This window comes from Enhydra lutris, unplaced genomic scaffold, assembly GCF_002288905.1.
Source record: "Enhydra lutris kenyoni isolate GAN:26980312 unplaced genomic scaffold, ASM228890v2 scaffoldscaffold9, whole genome shotgun sequence".
NCBI classification, from domain to species: domain Eukaryota; kingdom Metazoa; phylum Chordata; class Mammalia; order Carnivora; family Mustelidae; genus Enhydra; species Enhydra lutris.
The window spans coordinates 57,584,076-57,607,785 of record NW_019154093.1 but is presented as its reverse complement, the minus strand read 5'-3'; the positions used below and the strand labels follow the sequence as shown (position 1 = coordinate 57,607,785).

Sequence of the window (23,710 nt, the reverse complement as noted above, 5' to 3'; positions counted from 1 at the left end):
TCTTTTTAAGGGAAGCTATTAGAAGTTGAAATATTATTGTTTCAGGATTCTAAAGAAATATCTAGAGAACTATTATTCCTTCCAGAAGGAATAGGATTTGACCACTTTCACAAAATAGGCCAGGAAAATCTATGATGTGGAGCCTGTAGGCACAATTTCCTGTATCAGTGGACAGCTACTAGTCACTAGCTCAAAGTTAAAAGTCATTGTGTATTGCAATTTAAGAGGCAGTTTGTAGTGATTCTTTGAGGTAGCCTAATCATGTGAGGGCATAACTTTGATGCTGGAAAATCAGTCTCCATAAATGCCGTGTATAGAGCACTTTAAATGAACTTAATTGTATGCAGACCATTGAAAATAATTGAATGAAATTCAACTTGATCATTTACATGAGTTAAAATAAGTAAGTAAGTAAAAGTGGTTTGGGGACCTTTTAGTATAGTAACTGATAAGCTAACCTATTTGTTTATAGTTTCACTCCCTTAGCTTTGCTCCGTTATTTCTCTATGTAAATTAAATCTGATAATTGAGAGGATTATTCATTTCTTCTATAATCAGAATCATATCTATTGGAGAGAGCCCTTGTATAACTTCTGACAAGATCCTTTCATCTATTTCTTGCCATTTAATTTCAAAATGTTATCTCTTTACATAGGATTTGGAAACACTTTGAGTTCAAGTATCAAAGGAAATAAGCTATTCCTCCAGGAGTCAAAGAGCAAATTCCAAGGAGAAATGGCAAAAAGGCAAGTTTTAGAATTTTGGTTTGGAATACTTAAAACTGTATATCCTTCTGACACATAATTGGAGATGGGGATTGAATTATTAGATGTCAAAGAAGCTATAAGGTATTAGCCAGCCTGAAACCTCTTATTTTTAGAACTATGTTTCTCAAAGTGCTATTGACAAACCACTTACTTCAAAAGTATTAAAATATATTAAAAATGCACATTCCTGGGCCCTACAATAGACTTACCAAATCATGCTCTCTGGGGCTGGAGCCCAGGAATTTTTACTTTTCAAAGGACTTGAAAACTGAATAGTAGTTTGACAGGTAGAAAAGAAGAGGATAAGGCATTCCTGGTAGAAGAAGCATGTGTAAAGGTATAAGGCTTGAGAAGGTATCTTATGCTCAAGGGTCAGTAAAGCATCAGTAGAGCCACAGCATTAAGGCTGAGTGCTGAGGTCTGATTCTAAAAAGCCTTGAATGCTGTATTTAGACAACTTAACTGTATCCTATAGAAGGTGGTTAAAAACTCATACTGCCTTCAGGATTTGGTGGGCCAAAGGCAACTGAAGAGTGTCCCATATAAAAAGGCACAACTGTGGAGATACCAATTTTCAATTTCAAATTTCGAGATTACTACAAAGCTACAGTAATCAAAATAGTATGGTACTGACACAAAAATAGACACTGGACCACTTTTTTACACCATACACAAAAATAAACTCAAAATGGATTAAAGACCTAAGTATAAGACTTGAAACCATAAAACTCCTAAAAGAAAATATAGGTGGTAATTTCTTTGACATTGATTCTAGCAACATGTTTATGGCTATGTCTCCTAAGGCAAGGGAAACAAAAACAAAAATAAACTATTTGGAACTAGACCAAAATAAAAAGCTTTTGCACAGCAAAGGATACCATGAACAAAACAAAAAGACAATCTACTGAATGGGAGAAGCTATTTGCAAATAATATATCCAATAAGGGATAAACTTCCAAAATAAATGAAGAATTTATACAATACACACCAAAAAACCAATTTGATTAAAAAATGGAAAGAGGACCTAAATAAACATTTTTCCAAAGAAGACATACATATGGCCCACAAACACATGAAAAGATGCTCCACATCACTAATTATCAGGGAAATGCAAATTGAAACCATGAGATATTACTTCATGCAAGCCAGAAAGGCTAGTATCAAAAAGACAAGAAATGGTAAGTGTTAGTGGAGGATGTAGTGAAAAGGGAACACTCGTACACTGTGAGGCAGGGAATGTAAATTGGTGCAACCACTGTGGAAAACAGTATGGAGTTCCCTCAAAAAATTAGAAGTAGAACTACCCTGCAATCTAGTAATTCCACTACTGTGTATTTACCCAAAGAAAACAAAAACACTAATTTGAGAAGATATATGCACCCCTGTATTTTTGCAGCATTATTTACAATAGCCAAGATATAGAAGCACTCCAAGTTGTGGATAGAAATAGATGAATGACTAAAGTTGTGAGCTATTTGTATATGTAATACTACTCAGCCATAAAAGAGAATGAAATCTTGCCATTTGGAATGACATAGGTGGATCTAGAGGATATTATGCTAAGTAAAATAAGCCAGACATGTGATTTCACTTAGATCTGAAATCTAATAAAACAAAGCAAATGAGCAAAAAACACAAAAACAGACTCTTAAATACAGAGAGCAAACTGATGGTTACCAGAGGAGTGGTGGTTTAGATCAAGAGTCACATGTTCTACCCACTGAGCTGTTTTAAACAGGTGCCTCAAGTTGAACATTTTTTAAATTACTATTTTCTTTTTCAAATGTCTATATGTCCTATATTTTCAGATAACATCTTCATCTACCCACTTGCCACTTATTTTTCCCTCTTCCTCGACTATTGTATCCTAATTATTGCTAAATCTAGTATGTGCCATGAATTATTTCAAAAATCCAACTCTACCTCTCAGTTTCTATTACCTCTGCTCTAGTTTAGCCTCCCCATAGGCTGCTTCTTGTACTGGCCACAATGTCTCTTGTAGTCCCACCTTCTGTAACTCATTCTATATATATCATATCACTATATATAATCTACAAATCACTAGAATAATTTTTGTCTTATCAAATTGTTTATCCTGTGCTTAAGTATCTTGGAAAGCTTCCTACTGCTTATATGGACATCAAAAACTAGGTTACAGCTGGAGAGGGGCTATAGACTGTATCACATTTTATTTTATTTTATTTACTTATCTTAAAGATTTTATTTATTTATTTTTGCAGGAGAGAGAGTGAGAGAGCAAGCATACCACTGGGGGAGGGGCAGAGGCAGAGGGAAAAGCAGACTCCCTGTTGAGCAGGGAACCCGATGTGGGACTCCATCCTGGGACTCTGGAATCATGACCTGAGCTGAAGGCAGACGCTTAACAGGGCACCCAACTGTATTACATTTTTAAAAATTAGTTCTTAAAATTTAGAAGTCAGGAGATGTCACATCAGATTTTAGATTTCTAGGTTTTTTTTTTTTTAATCAGAATATTTGACAACACTAGACATTTATTTCTTACACAGCAACAACTGCTTAGAGCTGAGTAGTGGTTGATTCTTTTATTTATTTTTATTTTACTTTTTATTATTGAAGCATGACTGACATGCAATGTTATATTAACTTCAGGTATACAACTTACTGATTCAGCAATTTTATACACTACTCAAGGCTCACAACAATAAGTGTAGTTAGTCACCATCTGTCACCACAAAATGTCATTACAATATTATTGACTATATCCCTGTGCTGTAATTTTCATCTCTGTGACTTATTTATTTTACAAGTGGAAGTTTGTACATCTTAATCCCCTTTATCTATTTTGCCAATCACTACTCCCCTGGTTATTTATTTCTCCTAGTTTAAAATATGAGAAATTTGTGGTGTCTTTTGGTATTTTTGTTATTATTTAGTCATTTTACTGATTATTGGCATGACAGAATCACAGATTTCAGAGAATTCCAGAGCTGCAAGGTGTTTAATAATAAGCATCATTTAGTGTTCCCATCACCAGATGCGTGAATCACCATCCAACATCACTGGCCGGTATTCAGGCCATCTCTACCAAGACAGCTCTAGTAACCAGGAGCTCATTCACTCCAACATGCTTGTTCCATATTTGGGTCTCTCAGACCATTCAATAGCTTTTAAGACTATTTGCCTAAATTTTGTCTTCTTACTATTTCCATTCATTGGTTCTAACTTTGAGTCATACAGAATAAACAGATTAGAAGCATCAAAGGAGAACAAAGCTGTGGGTGTAAAGAAGCAAAAAATTTAAGTAGGAAGGAAAAAGATACAAGTAGGAAAATAACAAAGCACATAGACAGTTTTGTGGGCCATATCTTTAGAAACTATAAATAATTTATGGAGAGTTTAAAAGTAATGAACGGAAGATAAGTGGATTTAAAAAGGAATCCTTATCAAGAAGCCTCTAAAGAAAAATTGTGCCAGAAGTTGATACTGAAAAGAAGGCCTGTAGGACCTGAGGATTTGGAGTGGAAAGGAGTCATGCTTTTCATTTTATACCCCTTTTTACTATTTTGATTTCTTGTCTTTAATCAAAGACAAAAAGATTCAATCCTCTCAATATGTGTACTTCTCTACTCTACTACCTGCACCCACTGCTTTTTACTCCTATTTTAGCCTATAAGTGTCAACTTAAATTGTCACCTCCTCAGAGAGACATGCATTCATAACCACCTTTTGAAGTGTGTTTGTGTCTCCACACTATTTCCTGTAATGTTACTCAATTTCCTTCATATCACTTCAGGATCTATAATTATGTATATTTATTATTTACTCGTTGTCTGCTCCTCTAATAGATGATAACTCCCTGAGGATTTGTTTACCTCTTTATACCTAGCTCTTAGTACAATATCTGGCATATGGTAGTGAATAATAAATGTTTTTTAATGAATGAATTTATACAGAAGATTGAAGGTGAATTTTAGTGTAGTTTTACATAAGAAGATAAGTGAAGTTATCTCTCTACAGTGAGATTGGAAGGGAGAGGAGATTAAAAGTTAAGCAAAGTGGGATTTAGAAAAGATTTACAGACTGCTAGGTAATAGAAAATTAAGCATAAGACTAAATTTTAAAGAAAATTACTGAATGATTACTTCTGGAGGCTTTTAAAAATAGTATTCTTATCTAATTTGGAATATAGTAATTGGTGTTTTGTCTAAAGGAAAGGAGCTACACCAAATTTTCCATGAGTCTAAAAAACAGCATAATTTTTAGTAATAAATATGGTAAAATTTAATCATATTCCCCAAAGAATCACTATTCATCTAAATTAAAATGGTTTTTTTCTCCTCTTTGCCATATTTTACAAATGATTAATTTTTATTTTTAGTTTTGTTTCATTGCCTGAGAAGCCAGATGTTTATTTATCAAATTCTCCTGTGTTCAAGTTTGATGCATCCTCCATGAAAAAATCACCTCAACAAGCTGGAAATGCAAATACTGTAAGAAGCACTTCATTGTTTTTCTTTTAAATTCTGTCTGAATAGTTAAACTTTCAAAGATTGCCTTTTTTTTCTGTTAACCTCAAAATATAGGTCCATTTACAAGAAAGAGAACAACAAAGCCTGTCACCAGAAATTGAAAAGCTGTGCTTTACTCACTCTGAAAAAATACCAAATTCTTCACATTTTGTTAAGAAAGTGGATTTCTTTATTAGAAACAGTGAATGTAAAGAGGAAGTTGATATCAGGTAAGAATTCTTTAAAGACATTTCAAGACTATGCCAATGAAAACTTTCTATGAAGAAATTCAGTATTCTTTTTTCCTTGGTTTATTTTGTTTTATTTTATTTTATTTTATTTTATTTTATTTTATTTTATTTTATTTTATTTTATTCCTGGGATCGAGTCCCGCATCGGGCTCTCTGCTCAGCAGGGAGCCTGCTTCCTCCTCTCTCTCTGCCTGCCTCTCTGCCTACTTGCGATCTCTATCAAATAAATAAATAAAATCTCTAAAAAAAAAAAAAAAATGCCTTCACATACTTAATTTCATTTTATCTTTTCATCTCTATGAGGTGAACAAAACAGATATTGTTTTTAATCTGTTTTTTTACAGATAAGAGCCCATATTAAAACTTATGTTTTCTTATTTTAGTTTAAGGTGCCCTGTACCTCACCATGTGTTTCTCATGTGAATATATAAGGCAGCATGCAGTGAGTAAAGAGAGACAAAGAAAATGCCATAGGGGCTCAAAGAAGAGAAAAATAACTTCAGATGGGGTGATAAGAATAGATCTCCATGGTAGAGGTACCATTTAAGTTGGTCTTGAAAGTCGATAAGCTTCTGATAGACAAAGAAGTGAGCAGCTTCTAAGACAAGAGGTAATATCAGAGTTATAATCATAGAATGTCTTGAGACGATTTGAATAATGGCAACCAAATATATTTTGATGAATTAGGATTAGTATTTAGGGTACCAGAAAGGGAGGCTAGAATTACATTGTGGAGGACTTTAAATATGGAATTAATTTGCTGGCACAGGAAGTAACTAACATTCTAGGTGGACAAATGATCTGACCAGAGTTGAACTTCAGGAGGACTAATTAAACAACAGCATGTATAATAAATTGTAATATGGTAGGACTTGACAAGGATACCAGGTAACTGAGAGATGAAATTTTGAACTGGGGCAAATCTTCTAACCAGTAATCCGTGGCAAACCTTGCAAAATATATTGTTGAACCCTTTCATCTAAAGACCACTGGGAGCACACCTGTAGTTGAGGAAAGTTAAGTATTTTTGGACTTGTTACAGCAAAAGATCACAGCTCTGGTAGAGCTGTGGGTTATCTCAAGGGGTTGGGAAAAGATTATTTATAGGATTTTATCTTGTGCTGGTGATTCTTAGCAGGGTTTAGGGAGAGCAGAGGTCAATTCTAGATTACATACTTAAAAAAGGGAAGTATTAGATATTTTGGTGTATCTTATCTTAGATATGGGAAGATTATGGAAATAGTAGTCATTTGTGTTAGCCAGAAGAGGGGGATGTTTAGTTATTTTTGTGGTTCTTGAGTGTCCTTGTCTCAAGTTTCAGAGATAATTACACAGTAGTCTTATTTCGATCTTTACTATAGTCACAGAATGGCCTTACCTGAGTATTGTTTATATTCTGCCAAAGTTGTTTATATTCACTTGGGAACCCTGTGGTTCAGCCTGTCAGCTTCCAGCTGCCAGGGATGTTTCATTACTTTATCACTACCCAGTACATTGATCTGCTTGCCCCTTAAGGCATGTAGCCAGTTGCCTCATAGAGTGAGCAGCCTTATCCATTTACTCCAGGTGCTATACAAATATTATTATTATCTAAATGTGCCATGTCTTGAAAAGAGTTGACTGAGCAACAGCACTGAAAAATGAAGAGTAAAGGACCAGAAAATGTTATAAAGGTTTTCAAAGCTCTTCATTCCCTCCAACATTTCTAGTTCACTTAAAATCTATGCTCCAAAAAAAGTCAAGTTATTTCTATTTCTACAGTCTGTGGTTTGCTGTCTTTGAATATTATGCCCTCTACCTGGACCATCTTCCCCTGGTCCCCTTCTCGTGTCCAGATCCTATCTGTCAGTTCAGATGTCTCTTCCTTCCCTCTTGTTACTAAGATCAAGAAAAAGTCTACTTAAAATATTATAAATGAAGAATAAATTATATATTTGGATGTTCTAGCTTGGGGGGTCAAGCTGGAAGCAATCTTTTTCCTGTGAATTCATACAGAAAATTCCTTATACCCCCCAAAACACATATTTCTAACATTTATTAAATATGTATGATGTCCTAAGTACTAGAAACTATCACTGATACCATCAAAATGCTGTTATGTTTGTTTCTTTCCAGGTTCTACTTTAAGTGTAAGTATAAAGCAGCAGAGAAGTTTCTTATTCTTACCTCATTCAAGATAAGAGCTACTTATATTCCTGGGTGCCTGGGTGGCTCAGATGGTTGAGTCTTCCTTCACCTCAGGTCATAATCCTGGGGTTTTGGGATTGAGTCTCATATCAGGCTTCCTGCTCAGCGAGGAGTCTATTTCTCCCTCTGCCTTTCTTACTCTCTCTCTGTCTCTTGTGAATAAATAAATAAAATCTTTAAAAAAAGAGTTACTGATATTCTGTGGTAATTGGCTCTGTTTATGTCAGGGAGGTAAAGAGAAGCTTATAGGTGTGTTGACCTTCCTTGTGAGGAGCTGGGATTGGGTTAATAACCCGGCAGGGACTAGCTGTTGTCAGAAGTATCATTTTAAAAATTACATATAAAATGGGCTAACATTTTGAAAAAGTGTGAAAATCGTAACTTTTTGTACTCTATAAAAGGAAATGAACTACAGTAAAAAATAGGTTTGTTTTTCTTATATTAATTTAGGAATGACTGCTTGCAAAAAACCTGGGAATCGAGAATGTAATCATCACTGTAAAAATAAACATACATGTGGACATGACTGCTGTGAGTTCCATAAAAGAAGTTTATTTCAGGTTTTAAAAATTGAATGGCCTTTGAATAGTAATGACATCCTAATTACCTATGTATGATATTTATATTCTGCAGTTTATAACTCAAATAATTTTCTTTCTTTGTGGATAACATGAAAAAAGTAGATTAGAAATTATGGAGATCTACCCCCAAAACTATTAATACTGTATGTTAACTAAATTGAATTTAAATAAAAAAATTTTTAGAAAAAGAAATTATGAATAAATTTGGCTTTACATGAACACTACCTAAAGTTTAACCTAAAGAATTGAGAATTTCTTTTCTTAGGTAAAACTGGAGTTGCACAGAGGTCAGAGATGAAAGAGCCAACAATCTCTTCATATTTATCTGATTTAAGAAACAGGAATGCTGTTTTATCACTTCCTCCTGTTAAACGTCTCAAGGTTAGTTTTAATAACATTTAGCCCTTGTTTTGTAATTTAAGGTATATGAATATTCTTTTATTCTATGTATCAGTTAGGTAGGTATCTGAAGTATACTTTAATTACTTGAGGGCTTGCCTAGGAGTATGGCCATTTTTCAAAATACTGGTTCTAAAGGAAATATATTATAGTTCTTTCTTTTTTTAAATTTTATTTGTTTATTTAAGAGAGAGGAGGTACTAAGAAAGAGCACAACCAGGGGGAGGGGCAGAGGCAGAGGGAGAAGCAGACTCCCTCCTGAACAGGGAGCCCAATACGGGGCTCAATCCCAGGACCCTGGGATCATGACCTGAGCTGAAAGCAGCCGCTTGACCAACCAAGTCACCCAGTTGCTCCAAAATATTGTAGTTCTTAATAATTAGTCTGTAAATCTACTTTTGGGACATAGTTCTACAACCCCTTATTAGTTTTTTGATTTTTGTTTTTTTTTTTTTTAAACCAAAGAAGAAGGAAATGGTGAGGGATATGTAGTTTGGCTTAGTTCGGCAATTAAAACTAGACACACTTGCTCTTTCCTGGTTCTGTCTGTGCTGGAGTGGTATGGAAAGTCTGAAGTTGATTTTGATTCATGTACCTATATGAGTACTGAGCAAGAGCCTCCTTTCCAAGTCCTGAAAGAATGGTTGTTCCTACTGGTTGATAGGCTGGTCACTAGCAGACTTATTCTAAGCCTACCTCATCATGTTCAGGGCAAAATAATTGATCAGGCCACGGAAAAGAGGTAAGAAAAGCACTTTTCTAGAGCTTTAATAAGAATGAAGATTTTAAGTCATGAGGCTAAAATAAGGGGAATACTGGGAAATGGAGAGGCATGCACGTCGAAACAGCCACCACCTTCTCTGAAATACTAATTTTTTAGTAGCCCAAGTTTTTCCTCCCTCTCCCTTCTTTCCTTCCTTTCTTTTATCCTTTTTTCTTCTTTCCTTCTCTATTCCATATTATTCCCTCTTTCCTTCCATATTCTTTTTTTTTTTTTTAAGTTTATTTAACTGGGGCATCTGGGTGATCTGCTAAGTGTCTGACTCTTAATTTTGGCTAAGGTCATAATCTCAGGGTTGAGATGGAGCCCCTTGTTGGGCTTCACACTGGTTGAAGAGCCTGCTTAAGATTATATCTCTCCCTCACTCTATGCCCTTTCCCTCCCTTTCTCTTTTCCTCTCTTACTTTTTTTTTTTTTTTAATATTTATTTGACAGAGAGAGAGAGCAAAAGCAGAAGGAGCAGCAGGCAGAGGGAGAGGGAGAAATAGGCTACCCGCAGAACAGGGAGCCAGATGTGGGGCTTGATCCCAGGACCCTGGGATCATGATCTGAGCCAAAGACAAATGCCCAACTGACTAAGCCACCCTGGTGCCCCTCTCTCCCTCTCTCAAAAAAGAAAGTTATTATTTTTAGTAATCTGTACACTCAAAGTAGGGCTCAAACTCACAACCCTGAGATCAGAAGTCTCACACCCTTCCAACTGAGTCAGCTGGGTGCCCTCCTTCCACATTCATTGAGCACCAACAATATGCTAAGTACTGTGACAGGTGCTAAGATACAGCAGTGAATAAGACAGTTTTAGTCCCAGTCCTCATAGAGCTTATAATTGAGTAAAGGATAAATAACTAAATAGGCTTTTTCAGTGATAGAGAATTCTGTGACAGAGGTATAAGATAACTTGAAATTGGATAGAAAGTGTACTCAGTCCAGATTTGATAGGCCAGGAAAGGATTCCAAATAAATATGACTGAGACTTGAAGAATATCTAGGCATAAGTCATGAATGGAGAGATAGGCACCAGAGTGGTGGGGGAGAGGGATAGAAGAGTATTCCAGACATAGGAAATATGAAGTGGTCCAGAACTGAGAAAGAGAGACATCTTTTAAAACATTGAAGTTACACAGTATGTCTGGAGTTCAATCACAAGTAAGGAAATAGTGAGAGATGAGGCTGAAGAGGTAAGTGAGAGCTAGATAATGAAGGTATTTTTGCTATTTTAAAGATTTGGACCTTATCGTGAAAGTACTGGGAAGCCACTGAAGAGTTTTAATGAGTGACATGATCAGAATTGCATTTTCTAAATTTCAGTATGGTTGCAATGTAGAGAATGGATTAGAGGATGATAGAAAAGGAACATAGGGACTCATTAGGTGGGTTTTGCAATAATCCAGGCAAGATAATGGCTTAGTTTAATAGTAGCAGTAGCAGTAGAAAGAAGTGGCTAGGTTTAAGACATTTTTCAGAGATAGAATCAACTACCCTGGTATTTAATTGCTTACGACAGATGAAGTAAAAGGAATAAATATGATGACCAGCTTTCTTGATTGAGCAAGTAGGAAAAAAGTGAGGCCTCACCAGGGTGGAAACTCCAAAGGAAAAGCAAGTATGGAGAAGTAAATACACAATAAGTTCAATCTGGAAAACACTGAATTTCGAAGCCTGCAAGATATCTAGGTAAAGATGTTCTACAGAGAGTTGGATTAACTCTTCAAAAATCAGGGAAAGGAGCTGAGTTAGAAATATATATTTTGAGAGTCATTCACTTGTAGATGATAATTGAAGCCATGGAAGTAAATTAGATCTTTGAAAATGTGTAAAGAGAGGGGAGAAGAAGGAGGCCTAGTAAAGAACCTGAAGAATATCAACATTTAAGAAGTCCCTGAGAAGATTTGATTTGAGAACTAGCCTGAGTTTCTCATAATCCATTGTTTTGGGGACTTTGTATACCAGCAAGAGTTTTGCTGTTTGGCTTATTTGTTAAAAAGTGTTGCTGTGAAATTGACAGTTGAACTTTTTTTTTCATTAATAGATGCAAATGAATAAGTCTCAAAGTGTGGACCTTAAAGAATTTTGTTTTACTCCAAAACCTTCTCTCCCCAGTATATCAAGGTACAAATATAATGTTAATATCCAAGGTAGAATAATCATCATAAACTCTTTGCTTCTCCAAATAATCATTTATTCAGGGAAAGGTGAACACTGACTACATTCAAATCATAGTAATCATTTAGTTCCATAATGAAGTAATGACATCATAAGAGTTTGGTTATCTAAATTTATTTAGAACTCTGCAGTTAGAGAATACTTTAAAATTCATTGAATCATCTCTTTCCTGGGAAACTACCCTTCCTATATGTCATGCCCTCAGGCCTTCTCTGCTTTCTAAACAGGTCACAAAAGTATACTTTTTTTTTTTTTAAGATTTTTTTTTTTTTTTTTTTTTTAGTTTGACAGAGATCACAAGTTGGCAGAGAGGCAGACAGAGAGAGAAGGAAGCAGGCTCCCTGCTGAGCAGAGAGCCTGATGCGGGGCTCTATCCCAAGGACCCCTAGGACCCCGGGATCATGACCTGAACTGAAGGCAGAGGCTTTAACCAACTGAGCCACTCAGGCGTTCCACAAAAGTATACTTTAAAAAGAAAAATCATGTTGCTGTACAAAGTATAATCTTTTATATTTAGGGGCCCACTCTATATTAATAACACTTAATATTTATAAAATAATTTAAATTTTAAAATTGCACATTTTATATTATCTCTTTTGGCCTTAACCACGTCCTGCCTCATAAAATGAGCTATTTCTGTCCTATTTTATAGATAAAATAACTGCAGTTCATATTCCTAGTTATTAAGCAGAAGGCTCTAGGTGATTACTCAGCATTCTTTTCCTGTATCATGATGGCTAGAAGGCAGTAGTATATGTCATTTCCCTTCCAGATAAGGGTATTCTATATGCAAAGATGACATTTACTATACTTAATAAACAGTACAGAACAGCCACTGACCAATCAGAACAGATGCCAACACTACTTCTAGAGATCCTAGCTTTTATTATCTAATTGAAAGTTGCATTAGCAATAGATTTTTAAGGCTATACACAGATGGCAGATATCTACATATCTGGGTCATGAAAGATGACTAAGTATCTTCCAATAAAAACCTATTTTTTACTCTTTAATATCCAAGCTAATGCAGCTTATCATAGAAGTGTTGAGAAGATCAAGCATTTCTTTTTTATTTATATGCATAAGTGGTTTTCAAGTTCAGATTAATTTTAATATTTAACATTTTATGGTTTTATTTATCTTTATAAAGGTCAGAGTGTTTAAACATACCTGAATTGTCTCTAATGGAGCAGAGGGATCAACATGAAATCTGTGCGGAAGTTCAACAAGAACCATCAGAATATCAAGATAAAGGTGAATTACCATTGTTATTACCTTGAAAGAGAAGATGGTTTATCATTACTTCAGAATGACAATGTTATTGAAAAACCAACATCTGAGATTACTATGATTATTAACTTACAACATTTTTCTCTTGGGTTATTGGTCCAATTTCAAATTCTTAAGTCTGTTGTTTCAGATGGACTTGCTATGTTTGTTATAGATTTTTTTTAGAAGTCTCTTCTCTACGTTGTGTTGACTATTTTTATTTAAAGATAATATGAGGAAAAACTGAGAAAATAAGAGACCTCAAGATACACAAAGTATTAAAATGCTGAACTATTACTTTTATACGTCTTTAAAATTATTTAAAATAATATTATGTTTATAAAATTAGTCCAGTTTTATAAAATAGCTGTGTGAACTTGGAAAAATTATTTAACTTCTTTAGGTCTTGGTCTTATCTTTAAAATTAGGGGATTAATTTAGGTAAACTTTAATACCTCTCCAGTTTCTAAACCTAAGATTCTTACAGTTTCTCTGATAATATGAGAATATAACTTAATTTGTGGGCTATAGCTCATATGTAATCTAGATTTGCTTTTTTTCTGTGTCAGTCATGAAATTAATGAGATAAAGCATATAGTTCTTCAACACTGGGACCAATTCATCATTACTCTGGATCCTGTTATTAATAGCATCATTTGTCTGGGTCATGCCATTTATAACCAGTCTGTTAAAATGTGTGAGAAATAATCCTGGCCATAGAATTGTTTGTTTCTATTGATACATGTAGAAATGGTAAACTTGAGGTTTTCCACAAATAATTTCATGTGTGTGACCTTAGCATCTATTGATATTCTTTTCTTCATTCTGTCACTTTATGCATCCTCTAGCCATAATTTAAGATATTAAGTAGGCAAGGGCTGGAGTGCCCACCACCTCTTAGACCCAAATAAAAATAAGAAAAGTCCCTCAATCTCAGAGTATCAGAGCATTAATCTAACTTGCTCAAAGTCTAGTATCATTACAATGTGGGGAGAAGTGTTACATTGTCGGCTTCTTAATTTTTATCTCTCTTCAACCTGTAGCCCTCTAACTTATTCTTTGTTCTGCTGCTCTGTTCCCTGCCCTTCTACATACCACAGTTTATTCCTCTGATTACTTTCAAGCTGTTTTTTTTTTTTAAGATTTTATTTATTTGAGAGAGAGAAACAGAGATAGCAAGAGAGAGCACAAGTGGGGAGGAGAGAAGCAGGCTCCCTACTGAGCAGGGAGCCCAATAGGGAGCTTAATACAGGGGTCAATGCAGGGCTCGATCCCAGGACCCTGGGATCATGACCTGAGCTGAAGGTAGACCTTAACCAACTGAGCCACCCAGGCACCCTCTTTGATGCTGTTTTTGCAGTTTTCCTACTTTTCTTTCTTTCCTATCCCCTATTCCAAATCCAATTATATTATGATATTAAAGTCTCATCTAGATACTTTAACCCCCAATAATAATTGTATCCATGTTTTACTAAAAATGGGCCACATTTTTTTTTTTTTTTTTTTAAAGAAGAAGAAGCTGTATAGTGTAGTAGTTAAATTCACAGGATCTAGAATAATCTGTTTGGGATGCCTAGCTGGCTCAATTAGTAGAGCATGTGACTCTTGATCTTGGGGTTATGAGTTTGAGACCCATGTTGGGCTGGGAGGTTACTAAAAGAAAAGTGCTTAGAATAATCTGTCTAGGTTCAAATTTTACCATTGAGTAGTTTTGTCACTTTTTATAATGTACTACCCACTTTATCTCAATTCCCTCATCTGCTTATGTTTTAGGGATTTAGTATTAAATGAGATAATATACATAAAGCTCTTAACATAGTATTTGTACCATTATTAGTAGTAATTGAGTATATTCATTATACTTTTCACAATTAATTTTTGGTGGCAAAACATACTTTATTTGTATTCAAATATTGCTCTAGAGAATGTTTTAAGAAAAACATGCCAATTTTTATCATCTGTACTCCAGTTTCAAGAAAGGAGAAGGGAAAATATCAGAAATTATATGAGAAAGTATGTTGAATCATAAAATTTAAATTGTAAGGGACCTTTGTGCAGTTTTATAGTGAAAGAAACCAAGACTCTGAGAGATTAAATGCCTCGCCCAAAATCACATATCTAATTAGTGGCAGGGACAGAAATAGATTCTATATCTTTTGATTCCCAGTTCAGTGCCATTTCTATAAAATGAAATTGACTTTTAGTTGTCAATGGAGAATTGAAAATCGAACCTATATAAACTCTTTCAACTTTCTACCCTGCAACTGTGTATTTCTATCTCTGTATCATCCTTAACTTTGTTTTTAAAGAAGATTTCTCTTTTCTTCTATTCAAGGTTTATCTCTCCACCTACAGTTTTAATATTTCTAATCCTGCCTCTCTTGGGGCTTTAGGAGACCAGTTATCCCTCTCTTTTCTAAATTTTTAATCTCTCCTCCTTATTTGTCTTCACCATATAAATATGCTCAAGTCTCTTCCTTCTTCAGCTCCCTATCCTCATCAAGCTAGTCATGACTATTCTCGTTATAAGTGACAGAAATTCTACTCGAAGTGACTTAATCACAAAAAAAAAGGAGACCATTCATGTAAACTTGTAAGTCCAGACATGCATCTGGCTTTAATTTTGCTAGATCCAGGCACTCAAATAATTTTGGTCGTGCTTCTGGCTTTCTCTCAGTTTTTTAGCTATGCCTGTTAATAATTGGCTTTATTTTTTTCAAAAGGCTTTTTCACATGGCAGGTAGCCCCTAACTCACATCTTCCTAGTTGAACAGTCTCAGTGGAAAAACAGCCTTCCCTGTTAGGTTTGGCAGAGCAGAGTTCATTCTAAATGACCTTCGTTGAGTCTTGTATTCATCCCACCATCAAACCCTGTAGCCTGGGGATTGGGTCATGCATTCCTCTGCTGTAGCCCTTGGGACCAGGGTACCATAAATGACATCCTCACCAGGATTACATGGAATGTGTGGAGGCAGTTTCACCAAAGGACAGGAAAGATGCTCCTATTAAAAGAAGGGGAAGTATGTCAGGCAAAGAACAGAATCACCAAAGTCTTTATATACTTTAATGTCTTGCTTTCCCATCAAACAAAAATTCTTCAAAGGGCGAGTTATACTCACTGTGCTTATATCCTTACCTCCTAGTCATTTTTTCATTCACCTAAATTTGGGTTCTCTACTCCTTTGAAACTGCTTTTGCTTAGACCATTTAGTGATCTCCTAAGTGCTGAATTCAGTGAACTCTTCAACTTATATTTTCTTTGACCTTTGTTGTGTTTGACACATCTGGTATTTCCCTTCTTTTGGAAATCTCTCCTTTGGTTTCAATTAAACTATTCTGTTGGTTCTACTACTACTTCTTGAACTGCTTGGGCTTTTTCTCCTGTTGATGTTGCAAAGGATTCTTTTTTACTTTTTTATTCTTCCTACTTCATAAACTTTTCTTTTACAATGTCACCCAAGTCCATGTCTACAACTACTAACTATATTCAGATGATTTCTACATCTGCATTTGCCATCTCTTTCTTTCTATCTGGCCTTGACCCAACTATACAGTCATCTTTCTGGATATAGCCACCTAATAGTTAACATAGCTGCATCTGAACTCTTTCTATCTTCCCTGTACCTCACACTGCTCCTTTTCTTTTCTCCTTAGGTCAGTGAATGAACCCTCTTCTTTTCCAAGCTGCTAAAGGCAGGAAAAGATTCATCTTAAATACCTTAACTTACATGCAAGTAATTGCCAAGTCCTATCTGTTTTGCCTCCTAAACATCTCTCATATCTGTTCTTCTCTGTCCTTTCTGCTGATACTCTAGCTCAGACATTCATTGTTTCTCATTTATTACAATAGCTTTCTTTGCTTCCAGTCTCATTATCATCCCATTCATAACTATTCCGGGGAATCTAATAGGTATCTCTGATCATATAAACCTCTTGCTAAAATATCTTCAGTAGTTACCCATTGCCTATAAAGGGGGAAAAAGTGAATTCTTCAACATAGAAAATAAGCATCAGCATAATCTGGCATTTAACTTCCTGTCAGGCTAAGTGGGCCCTTCTCCTACTTTGTGATCCAGAAATCCTGAATACATATAGTTCTCCAAACATTCTCTGGTCTCCCATACTGCCATGTCTTTCACATACTGTGCTCCCCTCATGGAGTATCTTGCCTTCCCCCTTCCCCTGCTCCATATTCACAGCTCTACCAAGCTCAAATTCCAATGTTACCTTCTTACCATTTTACCATCTTAGGGGCGTCCACTCTGACTTCCATTGTAGGTTTAGGTCCTGTTCCCTTTGCATTCCCATTACACTTTATATCTCTTTTATTTCTAGTATATATATTGTGTGTGTATCAGTGAACAAAAGTGGAATAATATGAACTGGACTTTTAGGTACAATTGAAAGATAAAGTAAGATTTGGGTAGGTGAAGTAAAGTACTGAGAATATTTAAAATGAAGGAATCTTGGTGGTGCACTGGAGCAAGCTTGTGCTGGCTTGTGAGAGATTATTATTAAATTCTTGGGAATCTTTCAGCCATTATTAAAAGTTTAATTGTATAAACTTTCAATTAAATAATTAAAAACAAAGACTGTAAATATTCAAAATTGATCACTTTCTATTATGTAGTAACATATTACTGTGTTCTTGAGAGTATTTCCTTTTTATTTATATCTATATGGTAGAAATACTATTTAATAGTGTGTTACTATGCATTTCTTCTGAACTGCATTCAGAGATGTCACATTGGTAGCTTGAAATTAATCATAATGGGAATATTTATACCATGGAAATCAGCAAACACTGCATATTAGGACTTGATTTATTGCTTAGACTTATGAAAGTGATAGAAAAAATGTTAATAGTACAGAGTAAATTTTAACAGTGTGTTCTGTCTATAGCTATGACATTGTGAGTAGCACAAAAGGGTGAGGGAATATTCTTCTAGTATTTGAAAACTGTTGTCTAATTTAGCAAAGGAGTTGCCTAAGTCAATGAATGAATGAGTCAAGTCCCAACATCCTTCTCTGTTATTTTGCTTTCACCTTAGTTGTTACAGTCAACAAAAATGTCAAGCAGCATTCATGTGAGAACTATATTCTTTTGTTAACTGCAACCATAAGCTGGCTACGGATATAAGAGTTTGGTAAAACTCAATGAAAACATTCAGTGAAAATCAAATATATGAAATTTACAATTAAGCGGGCTATATATTTTATTACTATTTATAAATTGTGTGTTACATATCCTTTACCCGTAATAAATAAATATAATAAATATGTGTGTGTGTGTGTATGTGTATATATATATATACATATATATATATGCATACATTTTGGAGAAGCAGTTATTAGACATTTGTTAGCACACTGCTATGGAAAACTGCAAAACTAAAGGCATTTATTGCCCCTAACAATTTTATGAAATAGATACTATTATTATTCCCATTTCATAGAGGAGAAAACGAGGCTCAGAGACTTTAAATTACTTGTCTAAGATCATACAACTAGTAAGTGAGAGAAGTAGAATTTTCACCTATTAGTCTGGCCCTAAGCCCAGTCTATAAACAATGGATAACACTGAAGATTTTTTAGCAGGAGAAAAATTAAGATATATTTTGGAAGAACATATTTCATAATAACATTCAAGATTCACTTGTAGGAAAAAAGAGCTGGAGGAAGGAAGACCATTTTAGAAATTATAAAATTCATTTTAGAGTAGGGTTATTCTCCTATAGGAATTAAGAGAGAAAATATAATTCTCTCTAAAAGAATCCATTGAAAATTAAATTTAATGCAACTATCAGTATTTGTAATAGTAAATAGAATTGGTTGAAAACAATATTCAACAATGCTTGACTCAATACTTTTGAAAACTACTATTCAAACTTCAGTTTAGTAGTTGAAAGATGTATTTGATGTATCAGTGGGAAATTATGTTAATGATTTTAAAAGTACCTATACTCTTTTATACATACACATGACAGATTTCTCTAGATGGAACTATCCTATAACTTCAGATGAGAAAGCCCCTCAAACAGTGCTGTTCAACAGACATCTTAATGCATCTGGAAACCAGAATTTGAAAGATGTGGACAAAAGTAATACTCCATTCTCAAAAGTTTTGAATGTGAACTTTGAATTGGGAGATGAAGTTTGGGATGATTTTGATGATGAGAACTTATTAGAAGTTACCAGTTTTTCAGCCAGTACTGAGAAGACAAAAACATCAGGTAAAATTGTTTTTTAGCCTGAAATAATTTCATGAGAAATTCTTCAAGTATTTTTCAATTCAGTTTCTGGGACTAATTTTCTTTGCCTTTTTTTAATGTTTGCTTAATTAGTTTTGTTTTTTTAAGATTATAATTTTTAGCAAAACTGAAAATGTGACCCTTCCATAAATCACATTTACTCCTAAGGACAGAATTCGAGGTTATTCCATGATAATGATATAGCATATGAGCTTTTTCTATTCTATTGCTCCCCTATCTTGTTAAAAACTCTATTTAAATAAAAAATGTTTATTGAATTTTCCCTCATAAAATAGACTATGTAGCTTTCAATTCTGTGATCACACATAATTTCCTAATGTTTGTGAAGGACAAAATTATTCCATTTTTTAAAAATGATTTTATTTATTTATTTGAAAGAGAAAGTAAGTGAGAGAATGCTCACATGCGTGAGCAAGAGAGGAGCAGAGGGAGAGGGACAACAGACTGCACTGAGCACAGAGCCCCACACAGGGCTTGATCCCATGACCTTGAGATTATGAGCTGAGCCAAAATCAAGAGTTGGATACCCAACTGACTGAGCCACCCAGGTGGCCCTAAAATTACTCAATTTATAAAAGTATTCATCTGCTATCCAGGAAAATGAAAGACACCTTTTATTTCTAGTAGACATACAGATTTTTTTCAGGTATAAATAAATAATAAGAAAGGATTCATTTCTTCTGTACTAGATATTATATTTAAATCATTTACAACTCCAAAATAACGGGACTTAGTGTTCTGAATTACTGGCAGATTTACTCTATGTCACTAAAACAGAAAATGAAAATCTTGATAAGTGTATGAGAAGACAGCAAAATAGAGGTACTCTCTCCCATGATGGCTGACAGGAGGAAGTCAGTCTCCCAGAATTATAGTTACCTTTTAATGTTTCCCACCCAAATGCTCTTTTAAAAAATCTTTTTAAGGGAAGCTATTAGAAGTTGAAATATTATTGTTTCAGGATTCTAAAGAAATATCTAGAGAACTATTATTCCTTCCAGAAGGAATAGGATTTGACCACTTTCACAAAATAGGCCAGGAAAATCTATGATGTGGAGCCTGTAGGCACAATTTCCTGTATCAGTGGACAGCTACTAGTCACTAGCTCAAAGTTAAAAGTCATTGTGTATTGCAATTTAAGAGGCAGTTTGTAGTGATTCTTTGAGGTAGCCTAATCATGTGAGGGCATAACTTTGATGCTGGAAAATCAGTCTCCATAAATGCCGTGTATAGAGCACTTTAAATGAACTTAATTGTATGCAGACCATTGAAAATAATTGAATGAAATTCAACTTGATCATTTACATGAGTTAAAATAAGTAAGTAAGTAAAAGTGGTTTGGGGACCTTTTAGTATAGTAACTGATAAGCTAACCTATTTGTTTATAGTTTCACTCCCTTAGCTTTGCTCCGTTATTTCTCTATGTAAATTAAATCTGATAATTGAGAGGATTATTCATTTCTTCTATAATCAGAATCATATCTATTGGAGAGAGCCCTTGTATAACTTCTGACAAGATCCTTTCATCTATTTCTTGCCATTTAATTTCAAAATGTTATCTCTTTACATAGGATTTGGAAACACTTTGAGTTCAAGTATCAAAGGAAATAAGCTATTCCTCCAGGAGTCAAAGAGCAAATTCCAAGGAGAAATGGCAAAAAGGCAAGTTTTAGAATTTTGGTTTGGAATACTTAAAACTGTATATCCTTCTGACACATAATTGGAGATGGGGATTGAATTATTAGATGTCAAAGAAGCTATAAGGTATTAGCCAGCCTGAAACCTCTTATTTTTAGAACTATGTTTCTCAAAGTGCTATTGACAAACCACTTACTTCAAAAGTATTAAAATATATTAAAAATGCACATTCCTGGGCCCTACAATAGACTTACCAAATCATGCTCTCTGGGGCTGGAGCCCAGGAATTTTTACTTTTCAAAGGACTTGAAAACTGAATAGTAGTTTGACAGGTAGAAAAGAAGAGGATAAGGCATTCCTGGTAGAAGAAGCATGTGTAAAGGTATAAGGCTTGAGAAGGTATCTTATGCTCAAGGGTCAGTAAAGCATCAGTAGAGCCACAGCATTAAGGCTGAGTGCTGAGGTCTGATTCTAAAAAGCCTTGAATGCTGTATTTAGACAACTTAACTGTATCCTATAGAAGGTGGTTAAAAACTCATACTGCCTTCAGGATTTGGTGGGCCAAAGGCAACTGAAGAGTGTCCCATATAAAAAGGCACAACTGTGGAGATACCAATTTTCAATTTCAAATTTCGAGATTACTACAAAGCTACAGTAATCAAAATAGTATGGTACTGACACAAAAATAGACACTGGACCACTTTTTTACACCATACACAAAAATAAACTCAAAATGGATTAAAGACCTAAGTATAAGACTTGAAACCATAAAACTCCTAAAAGAAAATATAGGTGGTAATTTCTTTGACATTGATTCTAGCAACATGTTTATGGCTATGTCTCCTAAGGCAAGGGAAACAAAAACAAAAATAAACTATTTGGAACTAGACCAAAATAAAAAGCTTTTGCACAGCAAAGGATACCATGAACAAAACAAAAAGACAATCTACTGAATGGGAGAAGCTATTTGCAAATAATATATCCAATAAGGGATAAACTTCCAAAATAAATGAAGAATTTATACAATACACACCAAAAAACCAATTTGATTAAAAAATGGAAAGAGGACCTAAATAAACATTTTTCCAAAGAAGACATACATATGGCCCACAAACACATGAAAAGATGCTCCACATCACTAATTATCAGGGAAATGCAAATTGAAACCATGAGATATTACTTCATGCAAGCCAGAAAGGCTAGTATCAAAAAGACAAGAAATGGTAAGTGTTAGTGGAGGATGTAGTGAAAAGGGAACACTCGTACACTGTGAGGCAGGGAATGTAAATTGGTGCAACCACTGTGGAAAACAGTATGGAGTTCCCTCAAAAAATTAGAAGTAGAACTACCCTGCAATCTAGTAATTCCACTACTGTGTATTTACCCAAAGAAAACAAAAACACTAATTTGAGAAGATATATGCACCCCTGTATTTTTGCAGCATTATTTACAATAGCCAAGATATAGAAGCACTCCAAGTTGTGGATAGAAATAGATGAATGACTAAAGTTGTGAGCTATTTGTATATGTAATACTACTCAGCCATAAAAGAGAATGAAATCTTGCCATTTGGAATGACATAGGTGGATCTAGAGGATATTATGCTAAGTAAAATAAGCCAGACATGTGATTTCACTTAGATCTGAAATCTAATAAAACAAAGCAAATGAGCAAAAAACACAAAAACAGACTCTTAAATACAGAGAGCAAACTGATGGTTACCAGAGGAGTGGTGGTTTAGATCAAGAGTCACATGTTCTACCCACTGAGCTGTTTTAAACAGGTGCCTCAAGTTGAACATTTTTTAAATTACTATTTTCTTTTTCAAATGTCTATATGTCCTATATTTTCAGATAACATCTTCATCTACCCACTTGCCACTTATTTTTCCCTCTTCCTCGACTATTGTATCCTAATTATTGCTAAATCTAGTATGTGCCATGAATTATTTCAAAAATCCAACTCTACCTCTCAGTTTCTATTACCTCTGCTCTAGTTTAGCCTCCCCATAGGCTGCTTCTTGTACTGGCCACAATGTCTCTTGTAGTCCCACCTTCTGTAACTCATTCTATATATATCATATCACTATATATAATCTACAAATCACTAGAATAATTTTTGTCTTATCAAATTGTTTATCCTGTGCTTAAGTATCTTGGAAAGCTTCCTACTGCTTATATGGACATCAAAAACTAGGTTACAGCTGGAGAGGGGCTATAGACTGTATCACATTTTATTTTATTTTATTTACTTATCTTAAAGATTTTATTTATTTATTTTTGCAGGAGAGAGAGTGAGAGAGCAAGCATACCACTGGGGGAGGGGCAGAGGCAGAGGGAAAAGCAGACTCCCTGTTGAGCAGGGAACCCGATGTGGGACTCCATCCTGGGACTCTGGAATCATGACCTGAGCTGAAGGCAGACGCTTAACAGGGCACCCAACTGTATTACATTTTTAAAAATTAGTTCTTAAAATTTAGAAGTCAGGAGATGTCACATCAGATTTTAGATTTCTAGGTTTTTTTTTTTTTAATCAGAATATTTGACAACACTAGACATTTATTTCTTACACAGCAACAACTGCTTAGAGCTGAGTAGTGGTTGATTCTTTTATTTATTTTTATTTTACTTTTTATTATTGAAGCATGACTGACATGCAATGTTATATTAACTTCAGGTATACAACTTACTGATTCAGCAATTTTATACACTACTCAAGGCTCACAACAATAAGTGTAGTTAGTCACCATCTGTCACCACAAAATGTCATTACAATATTATTGACTATATCCCTGTGCTGTAATTTTCATCTCTGTGACTTATTTATTTTACAAGTGGAAGTTTGTACATCTTAATCCCCTTTATCTATTTTGCCAATCACTACTCCCCTGGTTATTTATTTCTCCTAGTTTA

General features: G+C 34.6%; 1 protein-coding gene across 1 annotated transcript in view; it reads left to right on the top strand.

Annotated features, from left to right (window-relative positions):
* LOC111142922 (HFM1, ATP dependent DNA helicase homolog) overlaps positions 1–23,710 on the top strand; it is a 135,035-nt gene that overhangs the window by 108,140 nt on the left and 3,185 nt on the right. Inside the window, exons 33-35 of the mRNA XM_022496294.1 lie at positions 1,119–1,121; positions 19,011–19,121; positions 20,732–20,822. Coding sequence (XP_022352002.1) covers positions 1,119–1,121; positions 19,011–19,121; positions 20,732–20,822 — 205 coding nt within the window. The remainder of the gene's footprint in view (positions 1–1,118; positions 1,122–19,010; positions 19,122–20,731; positions 20,823–23,710) is intronic.